Consider the following 22,928-nt stretch of genomic DNA (forward strand, 5'->3'; position numbering starts at 1 on the left):
GGATGAACTTTCAAATCTGAAGACTTCAATTCAAATCTTTAAGCATTATATCTAAATCTAGTATTAAGGTCACTTTTCACAGCCAAAAATTTGCTTTACAGTTTCTTACAGTACTGAACAAGTTGATCATGTGCCAACCATATGTAATAAACATTTACATAAAATTACAGTAACACAATATGGAGTTTTGCCCATATTTTCTTTTATTGCCATATTGCATTCATATCAGTGCTAGACAATATGCATGCCTCTTCTTTTATTCGTTATCACACTTCACTGCTTTTATAAATATCAGCAGTGCAGACTATTGTTATGCATGTCAATACAAGATGTGTTCTATACATGAAATATGAATTTAGTGTTGCCTCCGCAATGCAGTGTAGGGTGAGAGGCGATTTCACACAGCCCAAATCACCCCTAATATTTCCCAAATGACTCCTGAAATTCCGCCAGAAGGCCCCTAAAATTCTCTAGATAGATTGCTTTCAGGCAACCACTTAATTTTCATCATCCCAAGATCTGTCGCAAAACAATATTACAGAACATTAACAAAATCATTATTCCACATCCAGCAGAATGATACCACATAATTGCTTGTTGCGCAAAACGAGTCTAGCCCTTCAAACAAGAAATAGCCCCCAAAAAATTCAGCGATCACTCCAATGAGAATAGCCCCTAGATAATCAAAGTAATTTCCTACCCAGTCTTTGCAATGGATGGATCTAGCTTGACTTAATAAATGTAAAGCTATACAAAATAAAACCTTGGAACAATGGCATTTGAACCATATCCCATGTACTGTACAGAGACTTATCAGCCAGGTCCAAACTAACCAAATCTTATGCTTTCTTTCTTTTGTCTTTTTCTTTTTATACATTTCATGCATGATATCTGTTTGAGGAATTTTCCCAAAATCAAAGAAATCTATTTCCCGAAATATAAAAGTTTGACATGGCTGGTTTGCTTCGCACGCTGAGATCTCACCTCACAAGCCTTTCAGAGTCTGCATAGCATACTAGGGGGATCCAGTGATTCCCATACAGTACAAATGTATACAAAGTCTGGCTGGTGTTGGATAACGCTCTTAGGTAAACATGTACCATGGCTCAAGGTTCTTTAACTGTATTCTACAAATAATTGAATCCTTGAAAGAGATGGTCCATGGACAGATCAATGATAAGTGTTGTTTCAAAGAGCTCCTTGCTTGCTTTCCCCTAGTACAGAGGGTTTTCTTAGACCCCCCCCCCCCTCCCCTGGGACCTGCCTCAGGTAGGAAAGAAAACAGAATGTTCTAAACACATCTGACCACAGGCCTCCTTTAAAACGAACCTACCCGAGACCACTTCAATAGGCATAGTCTCAGGCTGGACTAAGACGGGCGGCCAGGACCCCCGGACCACCTATCCATCTGTGTATTAAGCAAACCCAACCTCTAACCATGGAGCTATAAAACACAGGAGACCTTTCTTCCAATTCCTCTGTTAATCCTTTGTTATCGCTTCCTTCTGGCGAAGGAACGATATCTAACATCAATCGACGAGCCGCCAGGCGAAAGTAAGAGCCCGCTTACGTAACGCGATAAGCCCGGTCGTAAAATCTGAGGTCAGTGATTTTTTGAAGGTCCCTGCGAGGCACCGCCGTAAACAACGTTCTTCCACATAACTTCCCTTCGAGCTCTGTTTTTTTTCAAAATCGAAACACGACTTGCTGTTCTTCCAACATCCATATCTCTTCGTACGGATTCCTGATATACGTCTTTGATGTATGGTTAAAATTCTGAGATGATCCCCTTTGAGTACATACCAAATATGTTACAATCTGATTCAACCCAGCCACAGTACGAACAAAATTAGATGTTAGAAATTGGATGTTAGTCATTTATGTATGTCTATCTTTCTTGCTTTATTAGAACCTTTACCTGTACGCTCCTGTCTTAGAAATTACAATGACGGGAAAAAGCATAATTCAAACTTGATTTCAATGCTAAGATCATTTGTTCGATTGTGTGCGCCTTGAAAATATAACGACGAATCTACGGGGCATTTCTAAAGCGATTGCTGCATTGTCCAGTATCCTCCGGTGCCCCATGTATAAGTTGAAGGTGAGTACATGCCAGAGCTCCAAGCTCACGCGTTCAGCTGATTCACACCGTACATGCCTCAGCTCCAGACTGTTTCAGAAAAATATTAGAATTGATGCATTTGAAGAGATAGATCTTCTTTTACGATATTTCGTTGATTATGATCTGTAAAATTTATTCATGTTAATATCATCTATTGGGTCTGAATATCAGCGTTTTAAATTGCATTCGATCAACTTTCCCCATCTGATTTAGGGCTGATTTAGGAGCGGTCTGCGCCTGTAAGTGTGAAAGTGCCATGATGGACCACCCTGCTGTGAGGGGATTAGCTGTGCCGCGCATGGGGCAAAGCGTTCGAGAGAGTCAGACCTCCTTCTGTAATAGCTCTATGCTCTAACCCATCTCGGTCCACTTGCAGTGGTTTGCAGCTAGGCCTATTTGCAGCACATACCCCAGTCTCAGACTCTTGAAGAAAAAAAAAACACTTGTCGAAACGTTGAGTTTGGATGGTCCCTTTCAGGACCAACAATTGCCTGCGAAAGATACATGGTGAAACATGAAAGATACATAGTTTGTCACTACTCCAGGCTGAAAATATGAGTTGAAACAGATAATGAAAAAATCAGAGAAAGGTAGGCCTAACACTGAAAATTTGATCAAAATCGGACAACATATAACCAGTCAGTCCGCAAGCCCTGAAAAAGTAGCTTCTTTTATCCAAGTGATATTCATGACTAGAGGGTTTTTGCATAGTTAATGAGCTTGGTGCGAACCAAAACACCTCTTTTTATTCGGCCATTGCTGCTCTAAATATTGACCAAATTTCATGTTTTTGGTATCTTTGTAAAGAAGAAGAATTTTTCTTTCAGGTCATGTGTTTGGATTTTTAAAAGAATGTAATATAGGAAAAAAAATTGATCTAAAACATGAAACAAAATATTTTTTTCATGCAACAAAAGTCGTTGTTTTCACACTTAATTTCTGTGGCAGTTTATAATCGTGCGGGTTCGTAATCACTCGCGTTTTGAATTTTTGGCGATTAGTTTTTATTTCGGTGCGATTTTTTTAAAACGGTGTCTTCAATGGGACAGACATGCAGGGAAAATAAAATGAAATTGAAATTCGAGTTTCGTTTTAAGCCAGCAATTAAGTGCCTTAAAATGAAATGTACTCGACTACTGTTTTAACATAACAAACAAGCAAATCAGCCATGTGGCTCAACTAACTTAGAATAGATCCGGACTTCTACTGTGTCTTATACGAGGACTCCGAGTCGGAACTTGCCATATCTGCCACATCGATATTACATCGTATCATTCCCATATGCGGACATGCCTGCATGCAATGGCCCCAAGGCGGCCGGACCCGGCCGCGGTCGGACACGACGTGCATCGGTAGCATGGAGCAAGCTAACGTGAGTCGAGCTGAGTTAGATCCCACGTTATATATGAGGCGCCGATTGTACCAATATTATATAGAACAATTATTTGTTATATAATCATTATTCATTAAATAATAACTATTATCATCCGTATCAGACATCTGAGCTGGTCATTTACAAAACCGTATTTCCCTGTATTTTATTATTATCAGGAAGAGATAGGTATATTGTTTGTATTTTCCTCGGTCTCAATGCGCGTATTGACTTTGCATGCAGAGACGACGCAAAATATACCTTTGTATTTTCCCTGGTCTCACATCCGGGCCTTTGAGGATGCGAATGAAGTGATACGCTTCATAATGTTCCGCGCACCAACGATCTACGTCATAATAAAGACAACGCTGATAATATGATATGGATGATAATAAAAATATTGACTGCCCTTCTTTCGGGGAACATCAAATATATTGCCCTTAAAAGACCCATATTGCCCTCGTCTAAAGACTCGGGCCAATATGATTCTTTTGCTGGCAATATATTTGATGTTCCCCTCAAGACCAGTCAATATTATATAATTATTTATATATAATTTACATTCTATTTGTAAATAATTACTATTATATAAAATAACATTTCTAATTATTTATATATAATTCCAAGTAATACTTCATTACTTGTAAATAATAATAGTTCGACATTCCATTATTTATAAATAATGATTATTTGTTTTTCATTATCTATAAATAATAATTTTTGTGTTTCATTATTTATAAATAATGACACTGCATACTTCATTATTAATGAATAATTGCAATTCGTTTTTTTATTATTTATAAATAAGTTTGTCGAGTTTTCTATTATTTATAAATGATAATTACCTATTAACAATGCCAGTGCACATTTCTTTATTTCTAAATAATTTGTTGAGTTTCCCATTATTTATAAATAATGAAAATTCATCGTGTTTCATTATTTATAAATAACATTTTTGTTTGAATATCCCATTATTTATAAATAATCATTATATATAAATAATTAGAAATGTTATTTTATATAATAGCAATTATTTACAAATAGAATGTAAATTATATATAAATAATAGTTATTATTTAATGAATAATGATTATGTAACAAATAATTTTTCTATATAATATTGGTACAATCGGCGCCTCATATGTAACGTGGGATCTAACTCTGCTCGATTCACGTTAGCTTGCTCCATGCTACCGATGCGGCCGTGTCCGGCCGCCTTGGGGCCATTGCATGCAGGCATGTCCGCATATGGGAATGATACGATGTAATATCGATGTGGCAGATATGGCAAGTTCCGACTCGGAGTCCTCGTATAAGACACAGTAGAAGTCCGGATCTATTCTAAGTGAGTTGAGCCACATGGCTGATTTGCTTGTTTGTTATGTTAAAACAGTAGTCGAGTACATCTTATTTAAGGCACTTGCCGGCTTAAAACGAAACTCGAATTTCAATTTCATTTTATTTTCCCAGCGTGTTTGTCCCATTGAAGACACCGTTAGAAAAAAAATCGCACCGAAATGAAAAAAAAATCGCGTGTGATTACCAACGCGACGCGAGTGATTACGAACGCGAGTGAATATGATAAGCCATTTCTGTTGGGCACAAATGATTTTTAAATCATGATAAAGCTGAAGATCTAAGCTTTAATATGATATAATTTTTATAAGAAGATGTATTTTAGATGGGTCAGCAGCCAGCTTTTCATAGGCCAAGTACATTTTGCAGCTCAAAAACAAGAATACTGCGCTCTGATTGGTCATATGACCACACACCCACGCAAATTCCAATGTTCCCCACACTGGGCCTCTGCAAGGTCACACTCACCATGTGGTAATCTCTTCAAATTACCCGCGCCTGTTTGTTTTGAAAACAGTATTCAGCCAATCAGAACTCTGGATTTTATGTAACTCAGAAATTTCAGAAATCTCGTCTTGCATCTTGATGGAAAAAGCTGGCTGCTGACCCATCTAAAAGATGCCACATATCGAGAGTGACATTGTAAGAAAGTATAGAGTTTGAGCTTTCTGATGATATAAATAATGTTGGTGCCTAAAACACAAAATGTTGCACAATTTGCCAGTGAAAACAGAGGAAGAAAATTCTGTTTGATGCATCTTTTCAGGTAAAAAATTCACTTATTTATCAAAATATTTCATTCAAAAGAAATGACCAATATAAAAGAGTAAAATTTACTCTTGCCCATGGTACAAAAAAAAATCAATATTACTCAAGGAAAAAGTGGTTAAATTCTTTGAGAAAGAAAGTCTCACAATTCACGAGATTTTGCAGGGACATGAATTCAGCCACGAGAGGACTTGGATAAATCTTGCTCATTTGCTCATTAACACAGGGGCTTGCGGACTGACTGTAACAAAGTTGGCATTTAAAATATTTTCATTATTTCAATGCCCGGAGGGGCCACTTCCATTGACGAGTGGATACCATGCACGACCATGGGGTCTCGAAAAGCACCCTAAACACATATTTTCCATATTCTGAAAATGCACCCCTTAACAAGTATTGGCGTGTGAAACCCTACCCTTAACAAGCATTGAAAACAAAACGATACTATTGGTAAGTATTCCCTGAATTGAACCCCTAAACAAGTACAGCGATATTTCAATTGTTATGTCATGTTTAGTACAGCCCCACCTCCCACACCTCGTGCAAATCGTACTCTAAATACATAGTGTTGACTCTTGGGGCAAAAAGTACATCCTTTATAAAACAAATTAGTCTTAATTTTTTAACCCTCGCAAATTTGACCCTAAACACGTAGCTTTCCTAGCGAAATTAGATACCCCTTTTTCATTATTTTAGTGTTTTAGACACCATTATTACTATCCTTTTTACTTTTTTACATGTTCTTGGGGTCGTGCATGGTATCCACTCGTCAATGTAAGTGCCCCCCCCCCCCCCGGATTCAATGTAACATTTCTATGCATGTCTTCATGAATAATGAGCAAACTGATGACATAATATCCCCACTTGTTCTTTTGTATTTTTTTTAAACATGAAATTAGGTTGATTCAAATGGTTTTCCTCCAAGAACTAAAAAAACTTGAACTGACAACTGATTTGATGCATTAGATATTCATTGCTCAACTTATTTTATTACAAGGGAGCCATATCATTCACACATCTATATAATAATACCGTAAGGTAACCCCCTCAAAGTGTCCGAGCCTCAATAGGAATGTGGTAAAATAACGTGACTGCATGTCCTTTAAGGTTTTTTTTTACCCAGTTCACCAAAGAGATAGTCTTTTGATGCATCACGTTCAGTTATCCGCTCGCATGTGCAACGTGCCCTTTATCTGGACTGAATTTTTCTTATTTTCAAGAAATGGACGTTTTTAATGACCCAATGCCATTGATCCATGTGGTTTACGTCGTTTTCAAGAACTGCAATAAACGCATACGTAAAAGAAAGCGACACGTACTGCAAATGCGAATGCGGTGTCAAATATAAGATATTGTCGCTTCAGAGAGAACAATGGCTCTATGACATCTATCACTAATATTTAACCCTTTCTAGGCCGGGGTATTTTGGGAGTTCATATGGCCAGGGGGGGTGGGGCCTCCCAGGCCCCCCCCCCCTTAAGATCTCGGCCGGTGACCGTGCGATCGCGCCGAAAATCAGCACGCAGGTAGTCTGGGACATAATCTACAAAATTGTATAGTAATTTATTTCATGCAAATTGTCAGTAAGTGATTATGCTAATTTATGCGTAATTAGTATGCGAAATCATACTTTTCCCTCTATCTCCCTAAATAAAGCTCCAAATGTTCTAATTTTTGGTATAAAAACTCTTAATGGTGTTCTCAGCAAGTGTTCATGAAAAAAATTGCAAATTCAGATCAATTTCTTATGTATTATATTGTTTTTTGCAATTTCTTATGTATTTCTCTGTTTATTTAACGTTTTGTTTTTCATTGTTTTTTCAATGAAATTTTTTTGGGACTCTTCTGAGATCATAAGCAGCATAAAATGAATACATTTAGACCAGAAAAACTAAAAATAATCATACATTTATGATATTTGGTTGAAAATACACTTTGCATTGACTTTGTACACGAAATGACATTTTTTAGCAATTTTAGGTCTGACATGCACTTACATAATGTTGCATAATTTCGGTACTATGTACCCGGGTGAGGCAAAACTGGTCTAAAAATTTGCGCAAGACTTAAAAGTAAAAAGTCAGCGAGCGGCGCGGTCAAAAAAATAATGCGAAATAAGGCGAAAATAATGCCCAACCCGATGAGGCCCCCCCCCCCCCCCCCCCCCCCCCCCCCGCCTGGATAGGGTTAAACCAGTTTGTCCTGACAAAACATTTGACACATTGATAAACCCTTTGAATTCTAAGCCTGAGTCGAATCGATTTTAAAATCTGTGTTCGATCGATGTCATCGAGCGCCGGTGCAGATTTTGCAAAATCGGTGCATCGAAAAAAAAAAAAAATACGTCGGCCGGCCGATTCGTTTGGTTCACAATCAATCATCAAAAATCAAAATAACAGTAATGTCCAACTTGACTACTACTTACTTGATTTATATTGCCCCCAAAATGAAACCGATTGTGTAATTATGATGCCTATTCACCATTAATTTGAAGTTTATTTCGATCAAACTTCGAGTCTTACTCGTCTGCTCGTGCCGAGATAATTTATGCACGATGAATTCATGAATGGAAGTCATCGCCATCGATCGTGCATGCGCAGTACTGTGCTTTAATCAAACCAGAAAATGGCCGGAAAATTGGCGCGATCAACGTAAAATAAATCTTGCTTTCATGAACAATATTAATATCATGACCATAGAACACGATTTAAACGTAATAATTAACAATAATTCGCATTATATGATAATCATCAATATGAATTTAGAGCTTGATGTGAAACGTTTGTATTTCGTATCAATTTTCAATGACGGACATCACATGATGATCGACTTGAGTGAGTGCAGTTGTCTAAAAAAAATAATTATCACGTCAGGATTGATTCTCGAACATTGTCAACATGCAGAAACTCTTTTCAAGATCGTAATATCCCCATATAATAACATTTTACATGACAAAATAAAAGAAATTGCGTTTGACATTTTTTCCCATCAATTTGAAGCTAGTTTGTGCCCAACTTTGGGCTAGCGCTCTGATTTCATGAATGGAAAATATGTCATACGTCATCGAACGCGCATGCGCATTGTGCTCCATTTCTCGGAGCTCGGAGTCGTCGTCCAGAGATGGGATAAAAATAAAGATAATGCCAGTATAATACTATTAATTCTTCCATATGAACATAACATACTTTGCTGACATCGTCATTATTTTTAGTATGGCCATAAAATCTTATTAAATCATAATTATTTAACATTCAATAATAATTTATATGAATTTAGAGCTCGATCCAAGACATTTGTATTTTTTTCGATCGCATGCTCTTGTGTCTGACTCTAAAATAAAGAATGGATTATCAGGATTAATTCTCGAACATCGTCATAACTCATATTCCACAATATTTCCTCACAATCGTTATATCAGCATTGAATACCAATTCAAATGACCATCCAGAGAAAATTACGTATTTATTCCCATCAATTTATTTGGAGCTCATTTTGGATCCAACTACCCCGCCAACTACACAATCTCAGGCAAGTTACAGCGCTCTCCGCTGGTCGCCCTTGTTTGCTGGCGCTGGCAAGCACGCCTGTCGTTTCGGGAGAGTGAGTGTACGGGCCCGGGGCTGGGGCTGGTGTGTGCGAGTCTGGACTGCGAGTGCTAGTTGACCGAAAATCATTCGGATCGACTCTGCGTGATTCATGTCTTTAATATTGTTTCATTTTAAACTTATATGTTGTCATCTGCAAATATCATTGTTGTAGATATTTTGGGAAGAATTCTGCGTTGGTACCCGGCCTTTTTTGTGTTTTGTAATGATGGAAAATTCAAACGAAATTTGCTCCGTCATCTGCTTGTGCAACGCTCACCCGGCCAGCGCATACCGTCAGTGCATGCGGTGCGTGCATAGCGCATCGACGCGACGGCCGGAGCAAACAAAAAATGACTCGATTTCCCCGCCTTCAAAATTCGATGCATCGATGTTCGATCGAATTAAAACTGTCGAACACCGGTTTTCAAAATAATCGATATGACTCAGGCTTATTCAATTCTAAAATAATTTGTTTTAACTAATCAAGTAAGCATTCTATTACCTGCAGGCCTCAAACATTCAAGCGAATTTTCACTCTGATAATAGGTTGGCTTTATTGAGAGGAGAAGAAATAGAGAAAATATTGGTGAAGTTTTGATGAAAATCTGTCAATGAATAACAGAGTAATGAATCTTCGTGACATCAAATACAAGCAGCTCCTTTATGTGAAATCAATTTCTCAAAAAACTATTCTCTCAAAACTTTGAAAGTGATTTTATCGATTTCTCAAAATACTATTCTCTCAAAACTTTGAAAGGGATTTTATTTGTGCAAACGATATATCATTAGACCCATCATTTCAAACCCCCTCCTATAAGAAAAATATCTGTATGCATCATCTTCCATTAAAAAAAATTGGAGTTTATGTAATTTCTACATGATATTTATAAGGGGAAGCATATGATGTCACACAATGAAAACTTCAACAATTCAGAACTCTCTTATTCTTTGAAGAATTTTCATCAATACTTCACTACTATTTTTAACTTGTTTCCTCCTCCTATTGAATTTCCCCAAAAAAGTTTGATTTGCCCACCCCTATTATAACCATGTTATAACTAAGTAGCAGGATCTTATACTTCACTCTGCATTGTTCTGGCAGCCAGTAAAGCTTGTGAAGCATTGGAGAGAAGTGCTTCCTAATGCCCATAAGAAGGCGGGCTGCAGGATTCTAGACAGCCTGGAGCCGTTTGATGGCTGATGAAGGTAAAACAAGGAGACAATTTAGGAAGTCAAGTCTAGCCGTTATTAGGGCATGGATGATATCTTCGGCAGCACCACGGGTATGACAATGTCTGATCTCAGTAATCCTGCGGAGCTGGTAATATGCAGACTGATAGAAATGCGATGTGTGTTTCTCCATGCTCATTGTTTTATCAAAGACTATGCCAAGATGTCTAGCCTTGCATACTAGATATATAGCTTCTTTACCTATTAGGACTGGAGATGTGGTCATGATATTAGCCATATATATGAAGAAGATATTCTGTATTCTTATCATTAAGCTTCAGGAAGTTGACTTTCATCCAACATTGAATCTCCTCAATAGCAGCACCAACAGCAGCTGCACGATCTTCTGCATCTTCACTTTTTGGATCAAAAGTGTGGTAAAGCTGGGTGTCATCAGCATAGAAGTATACACTAAGATTATGTTGCTGTATTACAGAGCCATAGAGCCAAGAGGGGTGATGTACAGTGTAAAGAGCAAGGGACCAAGGACAGACCCCTGAGGAACCCTACAGCTAAGGTTGGTCACAGGTGACAGCTTGCCATTGATGACTACAGATTGTTTTCAAGGTAAAAGCGAAGTAATTGGAGAGCAGAAACATCATGACGCCTAGATGACGACATCATGATCATGAGTTCAGCTTTGTAGGACATGTCCTTAATGACATTCATACACGACATAAAAATCAAGGAATTGACCGACCTGATCTTGAGATATAGTTTTATTCACGAGTCCACTTCCATTAGTGAACTCATGAATAAAATAGCATACTTAACCATGGCAACAGGCGTCAATTTGGCGCACTGTGACAAAAGCGCCCATCATCATTGGACACTAAAATCATACATTTCACAACTAAAATTATCATTAACTTCTATTCTATTTCATAATCAAATCCAGTCAATATAGAATTTATATAGAATATGTAAGTCATGATGAAGATGCTGTTTTCTGCATCCTCTCGTATGGGGTATTTAGCTCCTACAAACTGGTTTGGTCTAATTGAAGAACCACCATGGTACAGCTACTAGCCTACTACTTTCACACATGAAATGTGGATCAGTTTCTTTGGAAGAATTCCATTGACCCAGAGACTCACATTCTCCAAAGAGAAACATTCTTGATTTTCAAGCCAAGGACTGAAAATCATGTAATAAAGAAATGTTTTGATGATATAAAGTTGATAAAATCTTTCTATTTTGAGCAAAAAATAAAACTGCCACAATTAAAAAAATCATCAATCATTTGTACAAATTTCAATGGAAGTGATTTAAATCAAATTTTTCTTTAAATCATAGTAATTTAAATCGCGATATAAATCATGATTTACATGTAAATCAACGTGATTTAAATCTGCCAATAATGACAATATCGTCGCCTTCCCGCACAAAGGCTGTTAACGCGCATGTGCGCGAAACATACATTTTCGAGAAAACGCAAATTATGTTTTGACCTTATTTTTGTGCTTTTAGCAGCTAGTGCATTATTTTCTGTCCTAATTCTCATACTTCTGACAAAGCAAGATGTTTTCTTCATTGATATTTTTTTTATTTAAAACACTCTAAATGCTTTCTAATCTTAAGAAGGAATACCTTACACCCTTTTTCCGGGAAGAAAAATACACAATTCGCTGATCCAGAGACTGCAGAAAGGCCGCTAGCATAAATCGGTCTATGGGCATACGCACTTTGAACGAAGAAGCATCTTGTTCCAACAGAAAGGACGCGTCTATGTGTTAAAGCACGAGGGAATGTTTTTGCTCATTATGTCATAAAGACGTCACATTTAGGTTGAGGATGGTACCAAAAGAAAGTTCATGACATGTTTTTCCATTTCAGCAATAAAACAAAATTCAATTTTTTCTTTTTGCGCCAAAATATGTTAACGGCCTTACTACACTCTGAAAAATAATGACAGACCACCTAATTCGTCCTCCTGATGAATTATAATCTAGTTTTAATTAGAATTTTCTCTTCATTTTTTTATTAGCATCCAAAGATCTCTAATCCATGCTCTTTTTCCTACACTGTGTCCTTTTCTATTACAAACAAATCATATACTTACCCTTGCAATTGTAAGAATTCGTATCCGCCAGTTCTCCCTCTCTTCATTAGATGTAGCCTGCAAATAAACATAGAAATTAAAGTAGTCTTATTGTATCAGATGGCTCAGAATGGGATACCAGAGATAATCTACGAGTTAGGACATATATTGGGCAAATCATAGATGAGTGCAATTATAGCCCTAATGAGTTATTTATGTATCATTAAAACACACTTGATAGATAATAATCAATTCTCACTTTAATGACGAGAAAAAAAATCTACAAAAATAGAAAGCATTAAAATCCCATATATATGTTCATATAATTAGAGGTCATATCCAAAAGACTATTGAAACTTCAGAGTGTACATCAATTCCCAAATATCGATCTTAACCTGATTTTCATCCACATTGAGCATCAGAAACAGCTTTATTTCGGCTTTGATCTTGATTTTATTGTTAAATTCTCAGATTTAGGGTCTCAGTCCACCGTATATTCTTTTTGATATGTGCTGAAATAAGCGATTACATACAAACACGGAGTCAACAAACAGTGTTGCTGCCCGCTACGTTCGTTTGGCGTAATCTAAGAATTCGAACAAAGACGTTGAAATCGAAGCAAAAATAAGGCTGTTTCCGATGCTCGATGGGGCTGAAATTCATGTTAAGGATCAATTGAATTAAATTATTTGGGAATAAATATGTGCTCAGTTCATGCATGGAGTTAAATGGTTACATTATCTTGCTGTTTCTTTGGTATTTTTTCCAAGACATAACAGCTTCCGATCTTTGCTGTTTTAGCTCTCAACCAGGACCGGCTTGGCCGGGTGGGGAATCCCCCAACTCACTGGGTTCCGAGTCCCGGCCCGACTCCCAACATAATATAAAAATTACTGAAATTGCTATCATTAGAAAGAATGTCATGGAAGATATTCATTCGAATTTTATATTGCTAATTATATCCCTTACATTGCTAATTATATCCCTTAATTTAAGTTTGTTGCATTGGACTATTACAGCACATCTTAAAAGTAGTTTCCACTACAAAAGCTGAGAGCGTAAAAAAAGTGACCATTGCCATGATATAGTTATTTTCCCTGTCCATCAAATTCCCGGTCGCGCCAGCACAGAGCTCTGTGTGATGTACTCACCTGTGCGCGGGCGCGGTGCAGCCGGTGTAGCATAACGGTCTGTGGTAGTGAGTGCATGCATGCAGCTGGCGCAACCGGGCCACGCCCAGTGCAGCATATTAGCGCTGCATGCACTGCACAATTTGAAAGTCGGACTTAATTTCTAGCGCGGCAGTACCGAGAACTAATAAGCCAATGTGAAATTAGTTCTCATTTATGAATTATCATGCAGGAGATACAATTCTAATCAAATGGCGGCCATCTGTTTGGATTATTGAGTTTTGATCGCTTTATCATAATATTTAGCATCTTCAAACAGGATACTTGTCAAGAAGAAAAACAAGGTGAGTCAAGATCCAGCCAATAATCCTGCGCACTACATCTCAAGAACTGGCACTGGTTAGCATTAAACTTAGGAACTAGGACCTAGTAGTCCAGTCAATCTAGCCAGAATAGGGGGGTAACCCACCACTAATTGCAACACGAGATATTCCACTGAAATGCTTTCCAAGAAGCTCCCCTTAACAACATAAGTCCCAAAAAATCAATCCAAGCAGTGGAAATTTATGAAATTTGCATATTATGCAAATTAGCCATGAAAAAATAGAAAAAGAAGGGAAATAATCCAAAGATTACAAATCAAATGTCCAAAACAATTTACTTTCAATGGAAATTAATGATAAATAACTGAATTCAATGTTTTTAATCAAAAGTGCAAAAATTTCTACCTCATTTGCATATTATGCAAATAAGCATCCTTAAATGGAAAAAATGTCAAGATATTGTAATTTTTCTCATATAGACTGCTTAAAAACATTTCATTAATGTTGACATTAATATGCTACTATATTACTAAGCATGATAATTCATCCCAATATCTGAAAATTAATTTGCATATTATGCAAATTAGCCATTTAAGAAAATAGAAAATGAGGAAATTAATCCAAAGATTACACATTAAATGTCCACAGCAAGTAATTTTGAACAAAAGTTCGTGATGAATAAATAAGTTCAATGTCTTTATTTAAAAAGCTAGCAAATCCGCCTCATTTACATATTATGCAAATAAGTATCCTTATATGGAAAATGTCAAGAAATTTAGATTTTTATCACATTGACTGCAGTGAAAACATTTCAGTTTTTCAAATTAATATGCTGCTATCACTAAGCATTCAAATCCTAATATGATTTATATTCAAGGAAAAGTACTGGATATGTGTTCTTCACTTCCTAAGCCGCATTGTTAGTCTGACAAGATGATGGGATGGGCAAGAACAAAGCACAGTATTTGAATTGGTGTGTAGTTTGTGAGAGTTGACAACCCTTTCTTATATGGATGGGAACGACTTAGACTTTCTTGAAATTTCACCGTATAAACATGATAAAGGGAGGCCAGGAAAAGCACACTTATGGCAGGTAAGATCTGATGAGTAGTCTCATTAAGTAGTGTTGCAGAGATTCCGTCTGGCCTAGTAGCTTCATGCAGGTTTTTTTTTCTTGAACAATTTTTCAGTAGTCTGGCTACACCTGCTTGACTAAACAATATGTTATCTCGCCATCTGGGCCAGGACTGGGTCCCAGAACTTGTAGATCAGCGTCATCATCATTATGATCAGTGGTGAATACTAAGACTAAAAATATTTGCCTTCCTTTAATAATGCTATTCCAATGTAGTCATAGCTATTGATATTAAGGGCTCCCAACATGATAATTGTTACAGCCTGGATCATTGTCAATCCGGTCAACAAATTATGTATTATAGGCTTGTCTACAAACCCTCTTATGGTCCTCTTTAATGCATTGTAGCGATTCTGAGCTTTACCTTACTGATGCTTTTGGAGCTCTAAAATGTGCAAGCCCTCCTAGCCTTTCTCTAAAACTATTGACATCTTCCGACACAACTTATGTCAATTGTCTCATTGAGGCAACTTGTGTCGGAAGAAGACCTGGTTAACGGTGTGTTCTTGTTAAAGTCCTCTTGATTGGCATTCAGTCTCCCATGATCGACTTGTCGGATTCAGTACAGAGAGTTGTATGATTGTCCAAAGTACATCTGCATGACACTATTAAAGTCAGCATTCCTCCAGAAGAACATCCTTAGTCGTACCATAATTACTAAAAGGTTTATTCCTCTGGATAACCTCACAGTATACACATGAATAACACATTGTGGCAAATAAATCCTGGAAGTGGTACACACTGCCTAATCCATGTTGGATGGTATTTGATGGTGATGTTAAGGGTGTTCCATTATGTTGTGTCCTCTTGTTGGAAAGGCAATAATCCGGCTTCGTCCTCCATCTGGTTTGTTCATTGTCTCACTGAGGAATTTCTGTTTACCATAAATATCAGGAAATTAATATTATTATTTGCATACGACTTACTTAGAAACTATAGCTTTAATATTTGGAGATGGTTGCCATAGGAGATTTATCAAAGAGGAAAGAACAGACATTGGATGCTTCATCATGATGCATGAAGCAGCAACTGGATTCAGCAAGAACGTCATCACGATTCCTGTATCTGAGAAAGATGCCTATAATGCAATTTAAGCCTTCATCATGAATTTATGAATGGTTTTCATGTCGATTGTATAGGCAAATGCCCATTGTTACTCTTAATAAGCATGCCCAGAGATCTTGTGATCCAAGCAAGTACTCATATTCACACCAAGACAAGTGATGATGATGATGATGATGGGTTCTTAAAAAGCGCCGGTATCCACCTCAGCTGGGCGCTCATGGCGCTCGCTCAAAAATAGGAAATATCTCACAAATTTCAATGTCTTCATGGTCTTCAAACAGTGCTTAGGATCGTCATTCAGTTCAAGTACTGTCATAGTAATGCTACAATTTAGTTATTCTTGGGATAATGTTGGAGTGGGGAACAAAAAGGTCTTCAGGTAAGAATCAAAAGTTGATTGGGCCTCCGTCTGCTCCCCTGATAAATTGGGGAATGCTATTCCACAGCTTTGGCCCAGAGATGTTGAAGGCTCTGTCATCCCAGGTTGTGTGGCTGAGATCTGCTTGATCTGCTGATCTGAGACTGCGTGTTGGTCTATGCTGAGAGAAGAGCTGTGATATGTAGGGTGGAGATTTATTGTTAAGCGCTTTAAATACAAGGACCCCCAAGTTTATAAGCTAAGTGGTGTGCTACAAGGACCAAATATTCGAAGCTAATGGGCTTTTATTTGTACGGGTGTGACATCTTGTGCAATCCAGGAGCCTGCTAGCGAGGACTATACTCGCAAGAAACGCAAAGTCTCTACAAAGTCAAGAAGAGAGCAAGATTTGGATGGAAATAATGAAGCATTCAAGCAGTGGGATCCATGTAGAATGGACAATATGAGTGGGGGTAACTGCTCGTGACAAATGTCAATATCAACCAAGCAAGAAGTGTAGGAAAGTCATCATGGTTAATACAAATAATCTACATGGACTTTTCGAGGAAAGTATCACGTATGTGTTTCCTTGAATATCTATAACATGTCGGATGCTTATTTGCATAATATGTAAATTACACTTCAGATATTAAGCCGATTACTAATGTATTTGCAATTCTTAGTGATCACATCATATTGATCTAGACTGAAATGTTTTCATAACTGTTTTTGTGAGAAAAATCAAAATTTCTGGATTTTCTTTCCATACAAAGATGCTCATATACATGTATATGCAAATGAGGCAGACTTATTTACGATTTTTTATTTAGAAAATAAATTTGTGAAACTTATCATGGGCTTCAGTTCAATTCGTATTGTTTTCTGCACTTGATTTCCAATATTTGGATTATTTTCCTTATTTGTAATTTATTATGGCTAATTTGCATAAAATGCAAATTTTGTGATTTTCCTATATGCTTGTATATTCAAGGACTTTTAATATGGTGTTAAGGAAACCTTCCTGTAAGGTATTGCCATATTCCAATTTCAATAGATAATCTACTTGCAATATTTGAGGGAAGTATCACCATGGTGTTTTCTTGAATATTCATAACATGCTAGATACTTTTATTTGCATAATATGCAAATAATACCCCTTTCATAAACCCAATAAAACATAATTAGCCGCCTAAGAGTAATGCGGATAATTCAATAAAAATTGCGTTCACAAACTCCATAAATTATTTTTACGAGCGCCCGTCCTGAAAAAGGCGGATAATCGTCATGACAACTGGACACGCCCCCTCCAATGCGGTTGTGTTGGAAAAGGGTGACCTTGTGACTGCACCATGGCAATTATCCGCATTATTTGGAAATACGTTCATAAACTCAAAATCTTGTCCCGATGCCGCTATTATGCGGATAATAGCAGCATCAGAATAATGCGGATAACTCTTGTCCTCCTCTGATTTTACGACCAAATTATGCTGCTATTAGCCGCATAATTGTGTTTTATTGGGTTTATGAAAGGGGTATTACACTATAAAAACTAAGCTGAATACAAATGTATTCAACGTCCTTATTGATAGCAGCATGTAAATTGTAACATTAATGAAATTTTCAAGCAGTTAATGAGAGAAAAATCACAATACCTTGACATTTTCCATATAAGGATGCTTATTTGCATATTATGCAAATGAGGTAGATTTTTTTTGCTTTTTTGACAAAAAAACATTGAATACAGTTATTTATCATGAATTTTCGCTCAAATTAAATTGTTGTGGACACTTAATTTGTAATCTTTGGGCTATTTTCCTTATTTTTCTAACTTTTTATGGCTAATTTGCATAATATGCAAATTTCATAAATTTCCACTGCTTGGATTTCTTGGAACTTTTAGTCTATTGTTTAGGGGACCTTCCTTGAAAGCATTGCAGTGGAATATCTCGTGTTGCAATTAGTGGTGGGTCAAACCCTATATTGACTGGACTATAGGACCTAGGTATAGCTATTGGCCATCTAATGTTAGCTAGACCTAAATTAAATTGGTTCAGATTATATCTACATTTGTAGATTAACTTGATCTAGCTAGATCTACAGTTCAAACATATAGAAGGGATATAAAACATATGCACCATGCCTTTCTTGGATCCAGCAAATGGGAAATGAAGAGAGATAAAAGAGTAACTTTTTTCCCATAGGGCCACTTTCTATCAAATTTACTATACCTAAATTAATATAAAGTTGCCCCCGGGAAAAAAGTTACTACTTTATATCTCTGCATTACCCGTAGTTTTTGCTACATCCTTGAAAGACATAATATATTTGTATACTATATTGAGTCATTAATATCACAATTTTCATTTCAATTGGCAACGTCATATCCACTTATTAGATACATTCCCTAATCAATCTCTATTAATTTTAGATATATAATTTTTTATTAAGTTGATCAATGATGGAAGAACACTAACAGTCCCAATTTGACGATCAAAAGGTGATTAAATAAGGCTACCATTTAAAGTTATGAATGAGTAAACATTACCTGTGCTCTGATGGTCCAAAGTTCACATTTAATATGCATCTTGAAATCATTATCCACAGTAATTGAAATGCTTGGATGAAGAGGGTAATGTTGAATGGGCTGAAAATAAACAGACAAAACAATTCAGCTCTTATCAAATTGTAAAGAAATAAAAACATGATAAAGGCAATATCTCTAGTCTTTGGTAAATCCCTCAAAAGCATACGTCACTATCTTACTTCATTACTAGATTATATCAATGCATGTTCCATAAAACGGATATGATGTTAAGAATATAAAGCGATTTATTGGATAAATTTACCCATTTCACATCGAGCCCATTCAAAATAAAAATATCTGGATGTTTTTTTCTTGTTTATTTTAAAACCCATTCTAAACCATGGAATGGCTGAAAATTCAAGGATATAATCTTTGTAGGTTTCTAATCTCCAATTACCAGTACTACATTTTTTAAGCAAGTGATCAAAGGGCTATTTTTGTATAAAAATAAGAAAAAATTAGACCTAGAAAGGATACTAGATGCCAAATTGAACTCTAAATATGGCTGAAAAAATCCAATGACCTGCATTACGCGATTCAATATAGCAACAGTGCTGACTTTGAAAGTTATGATAGAATAATTATTCATAAAAAACACCAATCATATGATAATAAAATACTATGTTTATTAACCCTAAATGACATTTGACCTTGATCATGTGACCTAATACTTGTGCAAGATGATCAGTGATAATTGATTACCCTTACATGTATGTCCATATTTCATGAACTCTCTCCATAAAATTATGACAATTAACAAAATCCAACCAATTTGGTCAAAATTCATTGATCTTAAATGATCTTTGAACTTGGTCATGTGACCTGAAACTCCTGCAGGATTTTCACTGATACTTGATTACTCTAGTGTTCACGTTCACTCTAGTGAACTAGATCTATAAACTCTCAAAGTTATAATCGAAAATCAACAAATACCCCAATGTGACCAAAGTTCATTGACCCTAAATGACCTTTAACCTTGGTCATATGACCTTGTTCATATGACCTGAAATTCAGATAGAATGCTCAGTAATACTTGATCACCTTTATGTCCAAGTTTCATGAACTAGGTCCATATACTTTCTAAGTTATGATGACATTCAAAAACAGGTGATGCACACATCCCCTGAGACAAGTTTAGAAATTATGAATGCAATTCTTATGCAGGTTTATTATTTTTCTCATGCAAATTATTTGAGAGTGAGAGGGATAAATGTTGCTCTCAATTCCCAGTTGGGTCAAGTAAATAGGTCAGATCATGATTAAGGAACATGAGCTGCTGTAAAGGTCACGTCCACCTGAGAAAAAAAGATTATATGAATCAACAAAGAAAACCCAAACAAGCATAACACTAAAAGTTTCATAAGAATTGCACCTAAAATAATAAAATTGTGGCAAATGAGAGAATCATCATTTATGTCACTCACTAAAATATTTCCTGTTTTTTTAAGGTATGAGTTATACAATTTTAATACGTATTTGAATATAAGGACCCTCTTGATTGAACCACAAAATGTTAAGACAATGGCAATTCCTCATGTTCAGGAAGGAATCAAGCTTTGTTTCACAATATAATGAGAAATTTTAAATATCTCACATTTCTAGTAAAATACAAAAAAAAATAGTGGGCGATGTCATCGGTCACCTTATTTGCATAGCGACAAGAATGTGCATTTAACTGTTTGGTGAAATTAAGCGAAATTTTAAATGTCATAACTTTCTTATCTATCATCCGATTTTGATGGAAATTTTAGTGTTTAGCTCAGTTGATTTTTCTCTCTTCATTCAGATCCACTTTTTGTTTGGTGGACCTTTAAATGTTAATACTTTGAGCCTGTTGGTATAATGCATGACTTGTGAAATGCCAGACATGACTCTCTGGTCCAAACACTTTTTCCTTGCACAATTAAATTCCAATGCCTTCCTTCAACACATTTCTATAACATTGGGTAATCTTGTACTCCAAACCTACCATAGTGATTAGAGCTTGAAATATTACCTTTGCAGAACCTTGTTCTCTCTGAGGAATTTTTGTTGTATAAATATGAATCTCATTTCCTAACAACACCATCCATCTCTTCTCATAGCCCTGCAGATAAAGTATAAAAAAAAAGGTAGAATGTAATGATAATATAGGCCGACAATGCTCTGGCTTATATTTAACTTTTCCCACAAAATAATTCTTTATGTACAAGAACTTTTATCTTCTGGGGAGTATTTCATGAAAGCAGTTTTCCAATTTTAACAGACAGTTACTATAGTAACAGTGCTTCTCAGTCAATCTAAATCAAGGAAAGTTGTCAGATCTGACAACGTAATGAACATGTTGATGAAATGCTGCCCTGGACCACTTTTACTGAATGATCAATATATCAATAAATAAACAAATCACTCGGTTAATAATTATGCAAAGTAATGAATTAACAAGGCAAAAGCGGTTTTGTGTCTCGCCCACTTTTGAAAATAACCAGAAATATCGTGATTTGCGAGGGCATGCAACAGAATTGTATCAAAACTTCATTGTGAAATGACTGGGATGGAATAACACTTGTTATAAGAGTCTTGCACGTAAACTTTAATGTTGACCTGAAAATGACCTTTCACTTTACCATGTGACCTCCAACTGCAGCATAACATGCAGGTCGCCTAAGTACATCTACCATCCAAGTTTGGTTGAAAAGTGACTTACGGTTGCAGAGTTTGGTGTCAGAAGAGAGTCTTGCATGTAAACTTTAACGTTGACCTGAAAATGACCTTTGACCATACCATGTGACCTCTGACTGCAGCATAACATGCAGGTCCCCCAAGTCCATCTACCATCCAAGTTTGGTTGAAAAGCGACTTACGGTTGTGGAGTTATGTGTCATAAGGTTTGTGACGGACGGGCGACATTTGGATCCCTAAGTCTCGCCTTCACCTCTGGTGGGTGAGACAATAAATAAATCATAAGTATATGACATGATCAGTTGCGATAAGATTCCAGCAGATATTGCAATACAGCTGATAATGTATTGTTGATATTAACAATAGAAAATAGTCATACATGTATGGGTATACCTAAATATCAAATTTCAGTTATTTGACTGACAGGTATAGGTTTTCAGACAGTAAAATTTATGGAGCCTGACCTGAAGTTGTGAAACAATCAATGACAATGTATAATACATGGAATCTCTTGTACGTCTGAAAAGAAAAGTATGAATTCCGCAGAGCTCTGTTATTTGCTTCACAGTCATCAGCAAAGAGAACGTATTATGACAGAGTAAACTTTATTCTTCACTGGTGAAGCGTAATGCATGATCGTAAAGTGAGGCAGTGCACTTTAACAAATAGCGCAAAAAGAGCTCTCAATAATGAAATGAAACAAGTATAAATCAAACCATGCCCCAACCCATTATATTAATGTAAATTATTTAAAAAATTCCTCTTCAATTTGATAAACAAATTAATAACCCAGTACAGCATAGAAAATAGATGAGGGCTAAGAGCAATTTCAGCATCATTGTAGCTGAAATCAACCAAAAAAAATTTGTGAAATGGATAGCTTTAACTTAAGGGGGGCCACAAACAATATTCCAGAACATTCCTACATACAGTAGAATAATGAAATGAAGTGAAAGAAATGTAATGATAGTAATGTAATGAAAGAAATAGCACCCCCCCCCCAAATTCAGCAATCGTCCTAATGTTTAATCATACTCTGAGTATAGTGAGTCCACCACATATCGACCACCTCTTTTGAAATCGACCACCTTGCGCGCATTAAAATTATTTCGTATAACAAACGATACACGCGGGAGAGTAGGTGCAGTGTCCATAGGAACGGTAAGAATCGATTTCACGAGAGAAAAAGGTAAAAA

General features: G+C 36.4%; 1 protein-coding gene across 1 annotated transcript; it reads right to left on the reverse strand.

Moving 5' to 3' along the window:
* Window positions 1-140: 140 nt before the first annotated feature.
* On the reverse strand, window positions 141-21,993 carry LOC129283949 (uncharacterized). The gene is made up of 5 exons (XM_064100328.1): window positions 21,758-21,993; window positions 21,068-21,157; window positions 19,033-19,131; window positions 12,498-12,554; window positions 141-2,613 (listed from the first exon to the last, which is right to left on the reverse strand). The coding sequence occupies exons 1-5, from the start codon at window positions 21,860-21,862 to the stop codon at window positions 2,539-2,541; spliced, it is 426 nt and encodes a 141-aa protein (XP_063956398.1). The 5' UTR covers window positions 21,863-21,993; the 3' UTR covers window positions 141-2,538.
* Between the last annotated feature and the right edge of the window lie 935 nt (window positions 21,994-22,928).

The sequence above is a fragment of the Lytechinus pictus genome, chromosome 5 (genome assembly GCF_037042905.1).
Source record: "Lytechinus pictus isolate F3 Inbred chromosome 5, Lp3.0, whole genome shotgun sequence".
In the NCBI taxonomy this organism is placed as follows: Eukaryota; Metazoa; Echinodermata; class Echinoidea; order Temnopleuroida; family Toxopneustidae; genus Lytechinus; species Lytechinus pictus.